This window comes from Athene cunicularia (assembly GCF_003259725.1).
Source record: "Athene cunicularia isolate RWA chromosome 8 unlocalized genomic scaffold, athCun1 chr8_part1, whole genome shotgun sequence".
NCBI classification, from domain to species: Eukaryota; Metazoa; Chordata; class Aves; order Strigiformes; family Strigidae; genus Athene; species Athene cunicularia.
Genome location: NW_020799109.1, coordinates 14,944,491 through 14,958,392, shown reverse-complemented (window position 1 = coordinate 14,958,392; position 13,902 = coordinate 14,944,491). Strand labels below are relative to the sequence as shown.

The window sequence follows — 13,902 nt, the reverse complement described above, 5'->3', positions numbered from 1 at the left end:
TAATGAATTACTTTACTAATGCATGCTATACATACTCTTTTTCTTCTCAAAATATAATGCTATCAAGTTGGTTTTTAAGTGAGACATTAATTTATCATATATGTGCGAGTGCACATATATGTATTATATTAATTAGATAATATCAATCCAAACTGCAGTATATTAATTACATAGGTTTGTATGTGTGCTTATTGAACCTTCCCCCATCTTTGCCCCAGACATCCCTCTGCTTTTCTTTCTTGTAAAGAAAGCAGCTTGCATCCTTTAGCTCTCCTTAGGCTTTATTTTATTTGTTTTCCTGAATGTTAATCTTGAGAACTTTTGCCACTTCTCAGTCTATAACTGCAAAATCAGACTAGAAGGAATAAGCAAAAACATCTAGAAAAAAGAAGCAAAAGCACAGTAAGCAAGAGAAAAAGAGAAGAAAAAATTAACATTTAGCTCATTCAGATATTCTCCAGCATCATCGATTAAGCCCGAAACAGCAAGCTATAGTATGCAAGGATAGTCATACTAAGTGTTTAAAACAAATATCCATCACGCCACCGTACATGGAAAATATAAACCGAACCCAATTAACAAAGTTATATTACTACAGCAATTTTTCCCCGAGGAAGTTTTAAGGAACGTATTACAGGAAGACATATAGCTGAAGTCCAGCTAGTAAACAGCTTTCCAATAATTATTTGCAATAAAATCTATTTCATATACTCAGTAGCCTTTGAAGTATGCTCCCCTAGTTTCATAAAATGACCTGGAAAATGACAGATGTACCAATCCAAGTAACAATAGCTGCTGATACCAAGGAAGTGTATCAAAACTATTTGCACAGCTATTACATTTTCAGTATTACGGTATTATCCTGAAGAACGTATTTGTATGTTTCGTATAAAGTTTTGGATTTTCAGACTCATTTAACAAAACTACATATGATTATTCTGAGAGAATGGTAAAGGCTGAGCTGATCTAGTGCTTCTTCAGGGAACAATTCCAAAACTTTATGAGGGAATGGGAGGGGGTTAATATTCTCAAGATGAGCAGTAGTCCTCCTAGCCTTTGTTCATTTATACATCTTTAGGTAAAATACTTGTTTTTCTGCAATTTGTAATTCTTGAGTTATCTGAGCAAACAGAAGATGTATTCTGAGGTGAATTCCTGGGTTTCACAATCAGTGTTAATGGCTGTCAAATGATTTTGTTTGTGAACTTTTATGCATGAGTTTATTCCTTGCCAAAGAGCAATATTGATACTGTACCTGCTTAGAATTAGTAATAGGAGAGGGGGAAAAAGATAGGGATAACTAAAATCATTACTGGCATGTCTGCTCTGTGTGCATTGGTGTACAGCTGTACATTTTTCAGGGACAGATGGGCTTATTGAAATAAACAAATGCTGCGAAGTCCAATCAATACAGACAGAGAGAGAATAAAACGCTTTAAAACATTTTCTATTGAATTCCTGAGTCCAAAAAAGACTTAAAATAAAAATGCACAGATGTACAAAATGGTACTTTTGATGTTCTTCTTTATAAAAGGGCTGACTTCTGTTACTCAGTCAAAGTGTCAACATACACTGTGCAGCGTAATTGAGAGAAATGTCAAGTATGGTACTCTCAATTTCTTTGTAATTTAATCAATAACACTCTTCTTTAAGGACAAAGCAATGCCTATGAAATTTGTCTAGAATTTTAGTTTTGTTGGAAATCCAACTGAATATCTCAATATATATATTTTTTTGTCTACACCTTGAGATGCAAAAAAGGAATTTTTCATTAAATACTTTCTTGTAATAATGAAGCTTGTACTTGATGAATACAGAACCGAGAGAAAGCTCAATCAGTATGTATGATCAGCAAAGCAGCTATGTATTTCTGGAGGCCAGCAAGACATAGAGGAGCTCATAAACTGCGTTTTGTACAAGGGTGACACCAACTCCAGTCTGTAAGAACTCTCAGCTTTTCCCACAAAATCTGGTATGATTGCTGTTTGTAATCTCTCACGTACTGAAAGGTGCCACAGTGAGATATTGCAAATTTTGCAGTCTAGCAGTAACTGAAGATGAAGTTAAGGAAAAGTAAGAACCCTAACTAAACAATGGTTAGAAGTGCTGTGATCCCTAAAAACCTCCCTTCCTAGACCCACAAAAGCCTATCCCACCTTCCTAAGAAGTCTTATGCTGGGACAGCTGCTATTTGCAAACCCAATGATTTCAGTCTTTCCGTACGTTTAGATATGAAGCACTGGAACAAGTAAAGGAGAAAAAAAATTAGACTTGATAACTGGAGTTTATCAGGTGACAAAAAAAAAAAAGACTTGGAAATATACCAGGATAGGCTTTGTGGGACAGGGAAGAAAGATGGTCAACAATCAAAATGGTTACTGAAGCACATTTTGATTTGAAATAAAACTTCAAAACTGATTTTTGTAACTGGCAACCTTTTTGATGACTGCTGGTACTGACTGGTTATGCCTCTTACAGTTGTGGAATTGGGCACAGTGTCACCATTGTACACGCTGCAGATGACAAACTCCAAAACTTACAGACTTTGAAGGACAAGAAGTATCTAGAATACCGAATTATGATAGACACAGAATTACATAATTGAAAAGGTAGGCCAATACAATTGACAGTAAACAAAAATAAACACTTTAAAAGTAGAATAACTACACGTTAGAGTACAGGGTAGGCTGCGCTGTGGCACTATCCTTCTGAAAACTGGAAAAGAAAGATTCCTGTAGATAGCAATACCCAATCGGTAGAATATATCCACACTTCTCTTCCTAAAACAGCATAAAAAATTGTTTGAACATTATTTGCATGACACTTTTTTCCTATGAACTAGCCTACTGGAACTGGAAACGTAACCTCTTGTCATTTGACTGACCTCATGGTTTGGAATCAGATGCACTGCCCTCTTTCTGAGAATTTGGGAATGAAAATAGCGCTAAAGTAGAAGTGATCTTTGTGGAACAAAACTTTGGTTAGAATGGGGTAAGACATCACTCCTCAAAAGTGGCAGGAGAAGAACAGTTACAACAAGCCACCGATACTACACACAGGAATGGTACTAGGGATCACTCTATGCAGTAGGCTTCCAATCCTACAAATGGTACGGAAAAAAAAAAAAAAAATCAGCAAGCAACCATTTCACAATGACATAGCAGAAATGAAGAAAAAACAGATGATCTGTGTTTGGCCTTTAACAACAGTGAAGGTTCAAAGTGGTGAAGCAGTACAGAGGTACAGAGTAGTATTTTGGTTTAAGAAGTCTAAATTTTAAAATCATGCAGGAAACAGTATGGACAGTTTTGACATAGCTTTGCTTATGCCAGAACTCATTTCCTTCCTTTTTGGATATATACTGTCACCACAGTGTTTTTGCATCTCAGACTTGGCCTGTTTCCTGTACCAACAGAAAATGTGACTTTGGTTAAGGATTACTGCAGATCAAGAAATTCACGCTTAACAATAACTTAAGGGAATGATCAGTACATTGCTCAAATTCCATTGCAAACACATCTATTTCTCTGTTGAGTTACAGGACGAGGGAGAAATCACTGCAAAGAATGACCTTACAAGAAAGCAAAAGCAGTTAAAAGTGTCGGATCTGGAGAACTTTTATAAACATGCATACATGTCAGTGAAAAAAAAGCATCAATTATTGCAGGGAAAGAAGTATGGCTAATGCTACTGAATTCTGGCATTAGAAAGAATATTGTACAAAACTGCTGAAGTAGCCATGACTTCAGATTGTTCTATCTCAAAATGATTTCAGTATTTACTTTGTTTTCAGGGAAAAATTCTGTTTTGGCAGCTGATTCAAGGCACAATTCCTATTTTCTCTTTACATAAAAAGTGAACATTTCTTTCTCACTCTTTCCCCCATTGCTTTTAAGAACCAAGTTTGAGTAACTTATTGATGAATTATTCACTCGGAATCTGTGTTCACTTATAATGCGCCCCTGAAGCACAATGTCCTCTTACAATGTTCCTGAACTGGGGCATTTGCCTCTGAGTGTCAGTGTTGGGTTTTGCTGTGCACCCAAAGTCATCACAACAGCAGGTAGCCTTTCAAGTAGATCATGTTTAAAATTGAAGTCAATTCCTGCTTTAGAAGTCTGTGAGCCAAGCCAATTTGTCAGCAACTGGTAGCGGGCAAAAGTACAAATTTCTATCTGGCCTATTGAATAGCTAATTTGAGTTTGTTTTCTGGAAAAACAGTAGCCTTAAAAGCCAAACACTTAAGAACACAGACAGACACTTGGCCAGCATCACACCATGGCTTCCTTCCACACTTCGTGAAGCTAATTGGAGGCCCTAGTCTGCAAGTGCTCTGCATGCATAATGGGTCCGTGGGCCATAAACATATGCTTCTTTTCCATGTAACAGCTCTCCAGCTTTAATTGTGAGGGCCAGAGGAAGTGAGCAAGAATAAAAAGATTATACTTACTGTAAGGAACACATTCATACTGAACTTCTAGGTATTTGTATGTTCCAGGACAAGGATCAGGAAACACATCTGACCCAGTAACTACTATACACTGTGTTCGGTTGTTGCACCTGTAATTGGAAAAGAAAGCCAGCTAATTAATTTAAAATTACATTTAATTTGCAAGTTCATACTAAAGCACTATATGCAGTGCTAACTCTCTTCACACTTGGGCATTCCAATCCAGAAGACAACAAAGTTAATTACTAGATCAGTCAAAGTCCATAAATAAGACTTTAAGACAATATTACAGTTCAAGCTTTATACTTTTAAATTTGGAGATAGATGTTATCTCAAATGTCACTCATTCCCACAGGTAGAGATAGTGTCCGAAATATATACTGATTTGATTCTACTGTTCAATAAAATCAACGTAAAATACAAAGATGATAATAAATGAAAAAATGTGTAATTTTGAACACAAATGAACAATTCTTTTCACCTTTGGAGATATACATACTGCTGAATAGTTTCACATCTCAGAGGGATTACTGTCATGATTCAAGGAAATTATTTTGGTTGGAAGAGTTATTGTAGACAAAAAGGATTAGCATTTCCATTTTAATTACTTTAGGAGCAATTGGTGGACTCTAAGCTTCCTCTGTTAGGTTACAGGAAGAGGTAAAGAATGACCATCTGAGAAAATAAAACAGTCAAAAAGAAGAACTGAAAGAAAATTAATTATAATGTATTTTAGAGGAGACTAAATACTGAAACATATCTATGATTTGTTTAACAATGGAAACCAATGCATTTTGATACAAAGATATTATAATGCCTCTAACCATGAGAGTCTACTGAAATTAATGTTTTTTATTAAAAAATATATATATATATTTTAGACTAATATTAATTTTTTTTTTTAAAAAAAAAGCCCAACAATTAGCTTGGAAGTTAAAAGTGCAAAAACAATCACCTAACTCTAAAGAGATGGTCAAAATGTAATAAAGGAAAAAAAAAGTCATAAGGAAGTGAAACAAAAAAAAGAGGAGATCAGGGAGTTTGGTGACTAAAAGAAAAAAAGCTTGGCTTATCTTCTCAGGGGTTAGTTTTGTTTGTCAGCAAACTCAGTAACAGAAGTCTGAACTTAAGTAATAGTCTAGCCTTTGACTCCAGCTGTACATCAACTTCCCTACTGCCCTACTACATCCCACACTCCCTGAATACCACATCCCAAGCTAAAATAATCTATCTTGTATCAGCGGCTTTCCACAGCTGTACATTGCCAACAGGTATAAAATAATTCACGCTACCTCATAAATGGTAGAGCAAGCACATTTGAAGAATGCTGATATAAATCACTTTTCTTTTTATATACTAATCAAACTAGCACAGAGCTGGTCAGGACATGCTGTGCCTCTTGCTGAGCAAAACTCGGGAACAACAACTCTTCTGACTTTATCAGTTAATTCTTTTCTTTTTCCTTTTTGCTTTGCTTAAAGCCTCTTATTTTTAGCCTCACAGGCCTCCTAATTGCAGAACTAATTGGAAATAGCCAGGGATTTCTGTATATACGCACAATCAGGGATACAGAAAGATGGTGAAGAATTCACCTGTGACCTCTGTGCTGCCTGTGGCAGTGACTTTCCAGCCAGCAGAGGCAGGTCCCGTGTGCAGGTATTGCACAGGTAACGCCGCACCACTCCCATCAGCTCTGCCATTCAGTGCAGCAGCTCACCCAGTGCTGTCAGAGTCTGGAACGAGTATGGTGCATCCAATGGCTTTCGGACCCACGCTGAATTGTGCACTGAACTTGCAGAGAAAATCACTGTACTGAATCTGTAACACTGAAAACGTACAATACAGCCACTTCTTTGTACTCACACGAAGGTCAAAGTGGTGCTCTCGTGTGTGCTGTGTAGGAGGAAGCTGTAGAAACAGAAGGTGGCAATCTGGCCCAAAAACTCACAGACCTCTCTTTTTGAAACCCTGTACAGGGTTTTTTATGGCACATACCTCAGACCAGACTAACCAGCATGAGAAAAACTCAGATGTAAGATTTTGCAATTAATTTCTTTATATTTTTTTCTGATTCTTTAGTGAAAACCTTGTGCTGAAGCCAAAATAATTCCTATAAAAAAACCTAGTGCATCACTCAGTATAAGGGTTTCCATAGCTTTGAGCTGTATGAAAATTTCATTTTACACTTGAATGAGTGGCAATTAAGAGAAAAATATTGATTTATTACCAAATAAAATGGATACATATTGGGAGAAATTGCTTGAGAATGAAACTGATGAAGGTCATATCAAGCTATGGGGGAAAAAACTTCTACTAGCAGTATTTGTAAATCTTAGGAAAAAGATGGAGTCTTGTTTCCCTATGAAAAGTTGATTTCTTCTCTTTCCATTTTCCCCCAGTGAAAGACTCATAATGTTGCCATCAGTCAGGAAACTGAAAGCAACTTCATGCTAGCTTGTATCAAAAGGATGTATAATAATAATTCAGAAGCAAATGCAGCATTTTTTTCTTTGTACAGTAAGTGCCAGTGTCAAACTTCAGACACAAAATGGTGTTTACAGGATAAAAACTTTTTACTTTTTCTTCATGCAAGATTTCACCCACTGTGCATATAGTCACCTTTTGCTCATCTTTGGCCAAAATGGAAGAGACCTCAATTCCAAAACAATGAGCTACGCCCATTGCTGCAATACACAGCAGTGCTACAAAGCACACCATCACCTCTTCAAGAAGTGCAATTACTTGGATAACTAAATGGATAGAAGGATTTATGCTTTAAATTGTAGGTTTTTACATTCAAATCACTGATTTTGCTGCATTACTGGTTGCATTTTATAAAACCTGAGTAATTTTCATATAAGATTATGATTTTTATCCACTTCTAAGATTTCAAAGTAAAGACACTTAAGATATTCACATTTGAAAAAGTCAACATTCAGGTAATTTTTTGTTACATAGTTATTGGTCATATTTCAATTCCAGTGAAAACTTCAAAAAAACCCAACAGCAACTACAGCAGCTGTCAATCCTAATTCATGGGCTACAGACGAGATGAAGAGTAAGTGGACTTCGTAGAGGTAGTTCTGAGACAAGTAATTCAGGGGATTTACACTACTGTGATTTGTTCTCCGCATAAATGAAAGTCTTCTGTCTGCTGCATCGTTTTTTTCCCCTGCAAACCCAAGGATACTAACTTCTCTATTAGTTAGAGAACAGTTCTGCGGATGCCTTCAAAGACCATTTTACAAACTGATAAAGGTCTCAGTTGAGCTTCTTTAAGACACAAAGCACTGAATTCTGTGGTATATTGACACAAGATACTCCACTCTCCATAAAATAGCATTAAACAGCAGATTATCCTACATGGCTACAAATTACTGAAGCTACCATATCACTGCCATAGCAGAGCTTCATAGTTTTGAGAAATCTTTACACTTAGAAACACTATGCCCAAAGAAGAAGATATTACACTGTTACAGCCTTCAACTCAATCCTGTAACCCATTTTCATACCTTTCTGTAATGGCAAGCCCTTTCTGAGTGCAGCCACTTTATGGGATTCTCCAAAACAAGACTACTGTGGAAATCAAGTTCCTGGCAATTTGAAAAACTGGCCTAGACACCATCAGGAAAAAAATAAATCCAAACCTCAAAAACCTTAACTGGTAAATAACTTGAAGTCCCTTAATTATTTTAACCAACCTTATTTTTTCTACACGAATATACTGTTAGTTCCATCTATTCAAACTGTTCTACAGGTGTTCCAATGAAGGCATGATGCAAACCAGCCCTAATTTCTGCAAATTGAAGAAGTCAAATCACTAATACTTTAGTGTTTCAGTGTCTGTAACACAGTGTTTAAGTTTTCTGCATGTTTTAAGTACCATTTAAGTGTTCTGTAATCTACTTAACTACATACTTCTCTAGCATATGTTAAAATACGCAAATTCTCAGGTTTTTATGTACAATCTTAAAATTCATATGATCTCACGCTGAGAAATGTCTTCACGCTTAAGACATTCACAGTATTCACAAAGATTTATGATACAATGTCTTTGTCATTTACAAGGAAATAAAGCAGATCTGCAAAGAACTCTATATAAATCAGTAACAGTTGATTTAAGAAAGGTAATACATTAATTAAATCTGAAACTCTAGTTAGGAAAAGACTAACTGAAGGAATGATAATTCAGGTTCCTGTGCTAGCAGTGGCAAGAGTTTTGCAAGGGGAAATGTAGTTAGTATCAGTATTCTCACGAATGCAAGGAGCAATTGTGTGCTCTAACACTAATTTCTTCAGTATTTTAGTATGAATGAAGAAAGGTTACATTTTCATAATGCAGATGCATCACTTAGAGTAATCTAAAAATCAAATGGAGTGTTTAATTAACAGTTATAGTACAATGTCTGAACTCCTTTCACCTCAGGAAGAAGACTGTGCAAATGAGGAATGGCCCTTTCACATTTCAGATGAATACAGAAAAAAAGAAAAGTAAAGCAGCTCCAGCAGGGCTGTTAGCAAGTATCTACTGCTCATGGTGTAGCCATGTCCCTGCTGCATCCATCCCCTTCAGTGCTCGGCTTTAAGGACAGCTTACTTTCCATGATAATTTGTTTGCATTTCAACTCTAATCTTGACTTGTACAATTCCCAACAAATTGCTTTTGCTCTTTTTTATTATCTTTCGCTCATTATTGCACGTTTCCACGTGCAATGTATGGAGATGAGATTCCATGTGCAATCTATTGTGTGAGGTGTTTTAATCAATAATCTTGTTCTGCTGATTAAGCAGGGGCTTCTGTTTTGGCAAGATAACATTAGTTTCTCCTGTCATGCTCCAAAAGCTATTGGGAATCTTCAGCAGATCATTAGATATGCTACAATAAAGCTTTGGTACATTCTCTTTTCTTTCTTAAATTACTTCTTCACTGTCCTATCATTCCCCGTCACCACTGGCACTGCATTATTATTACAGCTCCCCTGAAACTTGCACTAGAGCTATGTCTCCAGGCCATAGGATGCCATTTTCAATTGAAGCTTCTGCTTGAAAATATAAATTAAGAAAATTTCATTATCTCCTGCCAAGGGCCATTATTCACCAGTGTTCTAAGGAAGATTAAAAATGCAAAATCTATGGACTTGAACAAATACTCCAGCACTAAAATGAAAAACACAGTGTATCATGACTGGACCAGAAAGTGAATTACTGGAATTTGAGCAGCAGATTCTGGAAAGATGTTAGCATTACATGGACAAAACTGATTGACTGAGGGAAGAGGTCATCTTTATGGGTAAGCCACATCAGTCACATAAAGATACATACAGTTCCTTTTCAAGTGGTTCTTGCAGTTTGCAGAACTAAGGTGTGTAGAAAATAATGTCCACATTACAATTTATGCTCCAAATTCTTTTGTTTTGCATACATAACTTTGACAAAGTAATATAAAAGAAACATCATGTTATTTTGAAAAGGATATGGGTTAATGTCTACCCAGAAATGGGCAATCAAAATAATTCTGGGTGTTCCTGATGCTGCATTTCTGTGAACGCAATGTTTCATTATTTTAAAACTGGCAAACACAAGAAAACAGTCATGCGCATTTCACTTTAAAAAGAAAAAAAAGATACAGTATAAAGCCATGTTTAATAAATAAAATTAATTTTTCATAAAATTGTCAATACATTTTAAAAAAATCTATCTTGGTATGTTTTCAAACTTTTAAGTCAGATCTGACAATATTTCTCCTTCAGCATATTGATTAAATACTTAAAAGCTAGCATGATGACATGTTCCTGCATATCGCCTGCAGCAACCTGCTTAAACACCACTTGAAGCACGTAAACTCTGAGTTGTAGCACCACATACTCCATATGGTCTTCTTGTTCTTTATTCACCCTGGGTGAGCTGCAGTTTGAGTAAAAAAGAGATGGGAATGTGGGATGACTACACTTCATGTATTGACTTTTAACAGCACAGTATTTTAAATTGAAAAATTCCTGAACCTCTTTGCCCAGAGTAAATGGCTGTCTTTACATATGTATTCCTAACGGTCTACAACTGCCACGTGAGATGTGCTTCTGCTTTTGTATGCATATTCACTAGACCTGCACTCCTGTTATTAAACTCAAAGTTACATATGTATGAAGATGTCAGATGTTACTTAAATGGTATGTTTTATTAATCTGGTCTTAGAAGTATATGCAAAACTTACACATAAAATAGCCAGAGAACAGAGATTTTATTTTAGGGGTGTATAGATAGGTATGTATGCACATACACATACCACAGTACATAAAATTATTTAAAGGAATGCTTTTAAATTCTGAGTTTCAAATTCACCTCACAAGAAATACATTATTATATACTGAAACCTAATGAGTTACCAAATTGTGCCTAACCAAAGCCTGCAAAAACCTGCTAAAAACGCAGCCTTGCTATAAAGCCCTGATTTTAAGCAGCACTGGCCAGCCATCCCTGCAATATCCATAGAGCTCCAGCAACCACAGCAGCAGTAGCACAACCCTACCCACTCAGGAAGAGTGAGCACATGCATCCCTACAGAGCCACATTTCCTTGAGACACACATATAATCCTGCAACAGGCTTTTTAAAAACCCAGGATGCCACACTGGCAGTTTTGCTTACTCATGTGTAAGATTTTCTAGTTAGAATCCCTAAAACAGTTACGGGGGAGCAAGCATGCAGAAAGAAAATAGCACCACCTAGTTCAAAGGGAAAATATATTTAGTGTGCTGTGATGGTAGTATTCATAATCTAAGAAAAAACTGGGAGATACATGAGCACATATGAAAGCAGAATTTAACCAAAAGAATTGTGTCTAGATACTGCAGATCTTCCTCTGACCACTAAAGCAGCAAGGTATCCTAGAAATTAATTTGAAATTTCCCAACCCAGACTTGGGATTTTCTATTCATTTGGCAACATGTACCACTAGCTCAATAAACCTGGTGGCTTTGGATGAAAAATTGTTTGCCTTTTTTTTTTTTTTTTTTTTTTTGGGGGGACGGACGGACACAGGATGAGGGATGGGGATGAGGGGACGGGGTGATGGGTGACCTGAGAAAATTATTCCTATTTTCTTTTGAAATATAATACTGATGAATTGTTGCATCTTCCTAATTACTGAGTAAACATGACATAAGGAAGCTAAATAGTGTATAATTAATATTGTAGAAGAAAGTGCACAATAGCATTGTTCTATTTGCCCAATAAATATACAATAATATTTAATTCTGTTTGCTTTATACAATGTAATCTTGTGGGAGTCTAAGGGTACGCATTAAGGATGAAAACTCCAAATAGACAATAAAACACAACTGAAAATATGCAACTCCCACAGGCCCTTTCTTAGGATTACCCAGTCTGATTCACTATCAATGAATGTGTATCAGACTTGTACGGCAAAGTAAATTTCTTGCTTTCAACCTCTTCTTACAGTTTTAATACATTTAGTTATGACCAATTTGTCTTTTGTATTCAAGTTCTCTAAATTCAAAGCAGTCACTGTTAAAAAGACAAATCTCACATCTAAACTATCAGAGATAATTTTTTCTTGTTACAATTCATCCTTGTTCCAGTACTCGTTACAGTTCATCCTTACTCCAGCACTTTGTTTATTAGTATAAACAATAAGTTAACCAGAAACTGAAGCATCAGATAAAATAGGGAGGGAAGAACAAAAGAAAAAGGAAATTTTCTCATTTTTTTCTAGAATCTACAGGAAATTTAATGTAGATTCCAGTGGAACACATTACTCCTGCTTTCTCTCAGTAATTAAGTGTTTTTACAATACCATCTTTCTATTCCCACTACTTTCTGCCACATAGCTGAAAGCCCCAGTAGAACTACCAGAGCCTGTGAGAAGATGACTGTAAAGCAAGGGCAGGAAAACCTGGTATCAGAAGATGCAATGAGCTGTGCAAAGTAAATTAAACAATGTCCTGGTGAGTTTTGTGTAGGTGCAAACCCAAACCTTGTAACAGTATGAAGCAGAAGAGATCTGCTTTTTAGAGAAAATGTTTCTAATGCAACCGTGCATGAGGAAGAAGAAATGGAAATAAAGTCATATTCATAATCTTGTCATATTATTTATGTGTATGCGTATTTACAAGCAAAATGCAGCATGGGATTACATGCAGTGTGTGTTTTAGCACACCAACTAAGCCAAGGAGATCCACGCTGCTGAAAAGTAATCAGTCCAAAAGATCCAATTAAATGTTTCACCATTTAGACAAAATAAATAGCCTGCAGCTATGCTTATTTACTAATGAAAACTTTAACTGTGCAGCAGCATAATATCTGAGCAATTTATACACATTATTCACCCTGAATGAGAGTGAGTGCAGCATCACACCTTGTGGGTTGAGCCAGTTTCAGGGAAGAAATGTAGAGATGGGCAATAATATCAGAGCTTTACGAAGTGGCATTTATATCTGAGGCACAGTGCTAGAGCAAAGCATACAGAAAATCCAACTGAAAATCCTGAAGCATAGTGTCTGATTCTTAGGCATAACACTGCAACAGACTTGCAAAAGAGACTCCCAGGTAGAGAGCACAGGATAAAAGTAAAAACCCTTTAGAAATTTTTTTTGCAGCACTGTCAATCTTTTTTACCCATGGCTTGGCATGAACCATATTCACAATGTAGTAAAAAGTTACGCAACTTAAGAGTGCTTCTGAGTCATTATTAAATTAGTAACTTGAAGAATTACAATACTGAAAACATGTAGCTTTATCATTAACATTAATTTGCACAGATCTTACACATATTTTTAAAAATCACCCACTTTAATTACTAAAATAAGGTATTTCAAACGACAGGCGTGATTTGTTACTGCAGCTTCTGAAATGTAGAAGCCTTGGTACACTTTTAATGTTCACACTTTGGCTGGACCTCCAGGTCAGCTCAACACAAATTCAGCTTGACCCACTATGGGTCTCCTGAGTTTAACACAGCTCTTCTGTTTGCAAAAATGCATATTCAACATAAATGTATCTTAGCTCTAACAGGAAAGTAAGACTTACTAATTTACAGAATTGGCTTTGGCTGCCAAGCCAACATTATGGTCCTTTGGTTTCCCTCTACGATGGACAGCATAAGAACAATTTCAAATGGGGGGTGTGGTGGGGGCAACCCTAAATGAACTTTAACACATGCATTCTCCTTGAATAATTAAAAATATTATAGTCTGTATCAATTAGGAGCAATTATTTATAAAAATGTTCACCTACTGCAGTTTGCACATAGAAAAACGATCACATTTTTAACAAGGGAAATGGGAAATCGCTATGGGATGCCCTACTTAGATTAAATTAGCAAGAAACTTGTTATCAGGCCATATAAAAGATACACCATAATAAGACGTGACCTTGCAGAACCTTGGAGCCAATCTGTGATTTTTTCCCCCTGTAACCCTTCCTAATTATCTGCAA

General features: G+C 36.2%; 1 protein-coding gene across 32 annotated transcripts in view; it reads right to left on the bottom strand.

Annotated features, from left to right (window-relative positions):
- The window catches only part of ADGRL2 (adhesion G protein-coupled receptor L2), a 393,248-nt gene that overhangs the window by 46,796 nt on the left and 332,550 nt on the right, over positions 1 to 13,902 (bottom strand). For all 32 annotated transcript variants that reach the window (XM_026853639.1, XM_026853640.1, XM_026853642.1 and 29 more), the window contains one exon: positions 4,451 to 4,560. In XM_026853639.1, coding sequence (XP_026709440.1) covers positions 4,451 to 4,560 — 110 coding nt within the window. The remainder of the gene's footprint in view (positions 1 to 4,450; positions 4,561 to 13,902) is intronic.